The sequence below is a fragment of the Rhipicephalus sanguineus genome, chromosome 4, assembly GCF_013339695.2.
Source record: "Rhipicephalus sanguineus isolate Rsan-2018 chromosome 4, BIME_Rsan_1.4, whole genome shotgun sequence".
In the NCBI taxonomy this organism is placed as follows: Eukaryota; Metazoa; Arthropoda; class Arachnida; order Ixodida; family Ixodidae; genus Rhipicephalus; species Rhipicephalus sanguineus.
The window spans coordinates 91,616,383-91,624,977 of NC_051179.1; the positions used below are offsets into that span (position 1 = coordinate 91,616,383).

Here is an 8,595-nt window from a genome sequence, read left to right on the forward strand (position 1 = left end):
CGTAGCCAGGGGGGCACACCGGGTCTCCCTCGCCCCCCCCCCCCCCCCACTCGAAATTTTTTTTGCATACAGAGCCCAAAATGACAACTGAACACATCTGCCTGCCCGGCTCCCACTTCAAATCAAGGAGACGACCCCCTCCCCCGAAAAAAATTTCTGCCTATGCCCCTGATGCACAGAGAACTTGGTGTCTGCTTACACATGAAAGCAACTCGATAAGTAATAAAGGCTTGCAACACTTAGGCATGGTGGTGTACCATTTTTCTTATATATTGCATTAGTTTGCCCTCAGGCATGAAAACATGTTACGCATGATTGTGCAGTTCAACGTTTTGTATAAAGACCTGTGGTGTCGACCACAGATCCATCTGCCAAGGTTTGTAAACACAGTCGCCTTTATTCACATATTTTTAAGAAATAATGTAAATTTATAAAGTTAAGCTTTGGAACATGGCATTATTTCGCAACCCTATTCACCCGTATTATTATGCATAAATAGTAGACCAATGGTTACAATATTTACATGCCAGCTAGTGCCATGAAATGCGACCGGAAAATTGGTTCCTCGTCACCTTAAACAGCTCAATTTATGGCTCATGCAGAAGTGCCACATTGAAAATGAATCCGCGAATACCGTGACAGGAAAGTTACCTCGGAGTTAGGCAATAACATGCTTTGAATTAAAAATTGCCCATCAATACTAGTGGTGGATTGGCACATTAGAGCCAAGGACTGGACATGCCATGAGGTTGAATAAAAATTGAACAGGGAATAAATAACAGCTGTAAAACAGTCAAGAACCATGCTTAGTAAATTAAATGAGTTTACATTCAGCATCTTTTCAAGCCATGTAAAATTTTCAAATGCACACTGTTATTGGAAAGTTTGGACTCAGCACCGTGCATAACACAGTGCAGCAGTCCAAGTGCTGACAATCCTAAATACTGAGAGATGTACAAGATCATCAGTATAGTATACTGTAAGGCACAGGAGTGTTCACAGAAGAGACCGTCTTGTAGACAAACAGGTGGGCCAGAACTGTTGCTGCTTTGCCAAAAGTGTTCAGTCTTCCTGAAAGATATCAAGCAAAGAAGTCCATTAAGCTTTCTGCATCCATACAAAATACCCACTTGTCTTCTCTTACTGCAGACTTTTCCGAAAAAGCAGAAAAATACAAAATTAAGAAGCTGCCAAGTATTTTCTTGTGAGATATGCAGTGAGTGTGCAGCACACTTTCATTCTTGTAATATCTAGAAAGACGCAGCATTATAATACAGAAAGACGAGGCTGAATTGCTTGTCCATGTTTTGCTGCCATGTTTTTTTACGCCTAGCAAAAGAACAAGGTACAATAGCTAGTGTGCAGTGTTGCTTGTTGCTTTGTGGAGGCAACTCCTATTACAAAAATAATTCATTTATTCTCAAAACTTAGTGCAAGTTCTCCCAAATAATTTAAAATCCTAGGCTAGACGGGACAAAATATAGATATATAGTACTTATGAGGCATGCCACAGTGGACAGCCTCGATTTTTTTATTTACATTTAAATATAAAACTCTGTTTATGCCAAAGCAACATCTAGATGTTGTCTTTCTCACAGCACTTCGGACTAAACCAGCTGTGCACATAGCACCTGCCTGTAAGCACTGCACCATCCTGCTTCTGCCAACTATGAAATGCGTGCATATTGAAAATTTTAGATGCTGCTTACTGCTTGCTGTTACCTTAAATCTCCCCTAGCCAACACAAACTAGACAAGCAATTAATATAACTATCAAGTGGAAATGAATGTAAAAATTTTCCTAACAGTGATAACTTATATCACAAGGCGCATGCAGCCCATCCTATGTTAGTCCTGTTGTGACTCACAACAGGACTAACATTTGTGCCGCAAATTGTGAACGGTTTTGCAACTACCGAACACAAAAATAAAGTTAAACACCATAATAACAATGCGCTAGTGAGCTTCAATGTATATCGATGTATATGCCACTTCATTGTTAAGGTAATGCATCACAATACTGACCGTTTGAAGCAAAACGGGAATGTGAACTAGTTGGCGGGTAATAGGCGAGGTTCAAGTTTAGGCAATAAAGCTTTCAGTTGTGAGTAAGCGCTCTTGATGTGCACTTTCTTGTCCTTGTCTTCTTAGCACTGCCGTTATATAAGTACTGACCATTTCGCCAGGAACACTATGAATCATTCACAATACAGTCAATATCATGCTACAGGTGTCTATTATCGAGGCACTCCACTGTAAATTCAATATAGCGTTATAGGCGTGACAGAGTGCAGGTGCAGATTCTGCATACTGTATCGGATGACTGAGATAAGAGCTACCATGACATTGGACTCAAAATAGTGATACTCTCAATGTTTCCAATGTATCAATGACTTGCTTCATTAAACACAGGTATGCATTGCACAATTCAGAAATGGATTCTATTTGATCACTCTCTCCTAACGAGATTACTCCTACCAACCCAGGTTCTGTGAAGCATCCAGATGAGCTTCAAGAGTTCTTATCAAGCTGCTGGTGTCCACAGCTGCATAGCGTTGCATGTGCCATCTTGAGCACCATCTGCAAAGAAAAAAAAATGTACAGATTTTTTGCAGTGACTCACTATTTCATGCTGCACTAAACAGCTGTAAAGCACACCAATGCCTAATTCAGATAACCGGCATAAATTCAGTTAGACGTCCATGCATGTAACAATCTTTTAACTCTAAATTTATTATCCTAATGCACTCGAACACCAAGAACTAATTCAGTACATAATACAAAACTGGCAGTGTAGATAAAGCGTTTTTTTTTAATCTCAGGGAAAACAGATTCCAGAGCTTTTTCATTGCTGCTCCCGTTTGATGTTGGCATTGAAAGTGCTGCTGTGCTTCTTACGCAAAAGTGAGCTTAGAGACAGACTTTACAAGGCATCATACTCTTCTTTCCTGCTTTGTTCTTTTTCTGTAAAGTTTCTTTTGTATTATCCTTTATTCCTCGTACCCTCTTCCTTTGCACAGCATGGCCAGCCAGTTTGAGAAGTGGCTAACCTGCCTGTCTTCCCATCTATTTCTTTCTTTCCTTCCTTCATTTTAAGTCTTGCAGCATTTACAAATATACACATCAAGTTCAGTAGTGTAGTGTTGCCAACTGCACAAACATTCATAACCTACAGCAAACCTACAGCCAACCACAAATTTCACTGCCTGTGCGAGACTAGAAAGCAAATACTTGTGGTTTCAAGTTCACTCCACACCTACAATTTCGTCAAAAACACAGCATTTGAGTTTCTGATAAATAAAGTTGTTTGCCGTGTATCATGCTAATGAAAGAGCTCAAAACAAAGCATGATACAGCAAGGAGTAGGTGCACAACAGCACATCCTTTGAGAATTTGCGATATAGTCATCTGGTGACCTGCGTGCCATTGTCTACTGCTTCTGGTGCTGCACTGAACACAATATTCACATTCATCAAGAAGCATGAAGGTAGGAAGCTTACATATGGCTTAAAGAAGTAAACCATAAGAAATGACGAAAGGTGTTCTGTTCTTGCTGAACATTAGTTTTTTTTAACTGTAATAATGTTTAATGGCTGCATAGCCTTGCTTCAAAGCTTCATAATAGTCTTATGAGAGTCACATTTTTTAAATTGTTGTCCCTCTGCCATCAGTATTGCATTGAGCTGACTTGCACTGATGTGACTGAATAAGCCTGGCACAGCTCGCACATCTTCAACTCGATGAGAATATCCACATGAAATTCAGGAAAGTTCAAGATGTCACTAATTATGTCACAAAATTGTCACGAATTAAGTGACAATATCGTAAAATGCACGTGCTTCACCATAAACGCTGTCACTTAGCAGACAACTTTCACATATTATGGCCATAATCATATCTCTGCAGCATAATTTATTCGTTCTAGTCCAACCTAATGACGTTATTACCCTATATATGGTATGCTGTTTCTTTTTTTGTCTTAGAGACGAACAAAGTGCGCAATGAAAAATTGTTATCGAAAAGTATTCCCACTTACTAATATTAAGAAGTTTTGTAATAGCGTACGCCAGGCCCGTAGCCACAGGGGAAGGCGGGGAGCGAAATTCTGATGGAGGGGGGTGTTTTACCGAAAATGAATTATGAAAATGGGCGTTTTTCTAAAAAAGTGAAGGGCGCAACGAAGGGCTCCGGAAGTTTCGCGCCCATCTGTTTTCTTTAACGTGCACTGACATCGCAGAGTACACAGGCGTTTAGCGTTTCGCCTCCACCGAAATGCTACCGCCGCGGCCGAGATCGAAGCCGCGACTTTCGGGTCGGCAGCCGAGCACCGCAACCATCGTACAACCGAGGCTGACAACTACAATAACTGAATCAACTGAAAACAAAAGTTAGCCTTAATGCACACATGACGGAGTGATAACCGCGGCCTCTCGCTTGTTTATATTTTCTGAAAGCACGCTGCCGCATTCACGCTTTATGGCAAGCAAAGAAATTGTATAGCACAAATTGTCTTCATTGAGGCGTACCCGCTCTTCGATAGACTGGCCGTGCGAAGCGTGTGCCTTCACAAAAGCTTTTTAAACGCGCATCAGGCATCACACGTATGTGCGCGCAATGCTTTTCCATTCTGCTTTTTATTGTACTTTCCACGCGACACACTGTGCAGCACTACACACGTAAGCGACGCGAAACTGAGAACACAGAAGCACCACTTACCGTTCGCATTTCCGACTGTGCCTAACCAGGTGCCGCCGAACACGAATACACGAAGGTGCAAGCACGCTTGAGTCTTCAGACCATCATGAAACCAACACGAACACGCTCACAGTACGCGATGTTGCACTGCCGTCGCTAAATGCCGTTCACGTCCAGCGTTGAGATCAGAGTCGCGCACACACAGGACACGGGCACGCACAGCCGACACAGCTGAGCAATTCGGAAACTTCGATGACCGGGCAACGCGAGAAAATGGCGAAGGCAGCGACGGGCGACGGCGAGACTTCGACTTGAGCACGCACGCTTCTCCTCTCCTGGTGCGCGCGCGCGCGTGTGTGTGTGTGTGTGTGTGTCTGTTTTTTTTTTATTTTGTCTTTCCTCGCTCGCGCCTGCGTGCCTGCGTCGTAAGGTTGCGTTATCGTGTTTCTCTCGGCGGCTCATGTAACAGCCCTCCCGTTTAGCGGCTGCTTCAAGGAAGTCGCGTTTATATATATCTTTTTTTTTTTGGACGCGATAGCGTCAAAGAGCTCGTCTCGCAGAAATTCCGGTGTCGGCGGCGTCGGCGTCATTGCTTCTGAGCGAAAAAGCAGCGGTGGCTGGTCGTCAGCGAAAAGTCGAGGTAGATGCAAAGAGAGAGAGGGCGTTTGCACTTTATCTTTCCTTGCGGCACTGTGTATACGTCTCCCATCCAGAAGCGCAGGCAAGCTAGCGATTGAGAAGGCGATAGTGTGTGTGTGTGTGTATGTGTGTGTGCGCGCGCGCGACCATGCGTGTGTACGAATACCGCTGTCGCGTTTTAAAGGCGAAACTAAGAGTCCCCCCCCCCCTTTTTTTTTCTTTTTAAGTGCGAATGCACTTTATAAGCGACCCTGAATCCGCCGTCCCATAGCAACGGCGCGAGGAGCGTCTGTAGCAACGGCGCAGCGACGTCACACCCCACGTGACTGCGCGCGCTCCGCCTCCTCACCGCGGTTTGCGCGGGCGCGCGCCGGCTCCGCACCGCTCTTCTAGGTGGCATTGGGTGCAGTGCTTCGCCGCTCCTTCTCTCGCCGTTCGCTCTCTCTCCTCCCTGCGCCCCACTCTCCCGTCCGCTGGCTGGGCGCCTCTCAAGAAGAAATGTGTGCTCGAGACGCCGCTGTGAAACGCCAATGGTAGAGTGTACTATATACCAACGGCGACCACAAGGCTGAGATTATGGCCGTCAGGTACAATGACAACACAAACAGGTGCTGATGAATGTGTAAATAAATGGTTACGGTACGAATCCTCGTGTCGTCATTAATTTACGCCATTAAAATTACTGCGCCGTGTACTCTCGGCGCAAGAAATGCATTCGCATTTCGTCACGATTCCCTTCGGGGAGGTGGGGGCATTTTTTTTTTTCTCGTGCTTTCTGTCCACAGCATTTTATTGCGTACGCTGCGGCGTGCCGCCTCTAGTCAGTTAATAACTAGGACCTGACTCAGAGTGTGCGTACGTGTGAGTATAATCGCGTACATTTATGATCGCAGATTCTTTGTGCATGTCAGCGGTTTTCGTCGCGATAAGTTGACGAGGAATCTATCGCCGTCACTTCATCGATTGAGCTACTGCCAAAGATATTAGACTGCACAAACCTTTCTTTACAGCTTGTTATATTTGGAGAGTTGCAAGACTAAACCAAGCTTTGAAACAAGCTTTTATATGGCAAGAGAGTAAAACAACCTTTTTACTCTCTCGTGAGATCCGGAAGTTAAACAGGCACTTTACTCTCTTTCGCCAGGAGGAGTGAAAGGGCTTTTCACTCCTCCTGGCCAAAAGAGAGTAAAGCGCCTCCATGAGAGAGAGCATAACGAGATCGTGGGAGTAACACAGCTCTATAACTCTCACTGCAGGAGTTTCAGTTTTTAGAGTGTAGGACTCGTCTAGTCAAGTTTTCAAGGTGGCTGACCTCAACAGAAAGCTCGCCGCACCGTGCAATCTGAATGCGCATTTGTTCTTTTGTATGGGTTGCTTCGTCATTATGTCAGGTACGTTTATACTGAACAACTTGCATCCATCCGATTTGCAGTACGTAATTAATGGCGCGGCCTCTAGGCTGAGTTGTTCACATTTGACGCATTATAACTTGTTAGTAACTCAAATATTATGACATTTTTTTACGTAGATTGGTAGACAACATTCTTGATTTCAAATATTTAATGAAAATTTAAAATGGCCAATTTGAGAACTATTTTCGAACTTTGGCATTTTTGGTAAACCCCATACGTTTCACCACAATTCTGTAGCAGAACGGTGCGCCTTAAATCCCTAAAAAAATTGTACAAGAAAGTGGAGATATCAAAAGTCTCATTGTCCAAAGTTTAACTTGCATGCAGCAATAAATTCCGCAAATACAGGGGCTTTTTTTTGTTTGTACTATGTTGTGATTTTTTTTTCACTCAGCAGTGTTTGGACACCAAAAGTAAACAAAATAATCACAAGATTGCCTTTCACTTGTTCTTCGGTGGTAATAAATATTGGGACCTAAACGTGCCCCGTTTCTTCGCTACGTGCGCCCAAATTCCGAAAATTGAGAAATTGGCGGAAAGGGGCGCGTGCGACTAAAACTCATATATTTTTCAGGCGACCAAAATTTTTTTGGCGAAACTAACTTCTAAATCATTGTTAGTGGACTGATACCTCCGCCTAGAGCAAATTTCATGAAAATCGGCAATGGTGACCAGGACGTCGTGTTCGTTCTTATATGGACACATCCTACAGCGTCATGACGCTGGTCACACTGTTGTCACACGGTTACATCACAGATCTACACTGTTATATTTAAAGCTTCAGACGGTTTTGCATCGCAGCTCCCCCACCATCGCATCTCACAGCTCATCTAGACCTGTGCGTCGGTCGCAAGATCGCCGGCGGCGGTGTGTGAACGGCGTGGCGCGGGGGGGGGGGGGAGGTATATTCAAGAGTTGGTGGGGTGAGAAATGTGTCCCTTGAACTTTGGAAATAATCTGTTTCGCCGAAAAGGCGAAGCACAGATTGCGATAGCAACATGTCGTAATAGGGCGATTCCACGAAAGATCAAAAAACGGTGTATATTTGAAGTTTCCGATTTTCCTGATAATTTTGTATGTTGTGCACATATGACTGCACAGCACGAAATCGCAGTTCGTTATCAAATAAAAATTTTTTTTTCAGCACAGGAAAATTCGACAAGTGTCGCCGGTTGACGACGACCATTTTACGAAGAGTGCGTTTTCGTAAATTCGGAAGCATGCTGGCAGCTACTGAAGCTATATATTACAAATATCTTTCTTTTTAGCGGAAGTAGAAGTAAAGAGGAAATAGCTCTTATCATTTCATGGAATTCTGAGTAAATTATGTATTTTTAAAAATTCGCGAAAAACGCTGCGTTTTTCAGTCAAATTTGGGATCAGTCAAATTGGGACGCTATGGCTACTTCTGTGAACATCTTAGCTTGTTCATATTTGCAGTATGAATAGGCCTTTATGTGAATAATGAACCTCTGCATTTATATTTCTCTAATAATTTTTGAAGTAATAAATTTTCATGCTCGAAACCCCAAAAAGACAAAAGTGCTCCTCGATTCAAAAATCTATAATAAAAAAACCCCAATCTCAATTTTGTTCAAAGTCGCCCGAAATGTTCTCAAAGGACTACAGAATGATATTATGAAAAAACATATTGCATCATTTTTATTAGAACAAAAGCAGAAAATGCCAAACATTGTGTTTCCAGAGCGTGGTGGCTACTGCGTAAACGACATCTCTAGTAACAAGAAAATACAGTAACACGTCTTTTTTCTTCTCTGAGCTTCGCTAAACAACAGTAATGATCTATTGTCGGAAAGTGGGAACTGTTTTGTAAAGAAAAAGATCGTTCC

At 43.2% G+C, this 8,595-nt stretch overlaps 1 protein-coding gene across 1 annotated transcript in view; it reads left to right on the forward strand.

The window, feature by feature from the left end:
- The window catches only part of LOC119391391 (uncharacterized), a 68,093-nt gene extending 60,473 nt beyond the window's left edge, over positions 1-7,620 (forward strand). Inside the window, exon 6 of the mRNA XM_049415273.1 lies at positions 7,547-7,620. Within this exon, the coding sequence (XP_049271230.1) occupies positions 7,547-7,620 (74 nt within the window). The remainder of the gene's footprint in view (positions 1-7,546) is intronic.
- Positions 7,621-8,595: the final 975 nt, after the last annotated feature.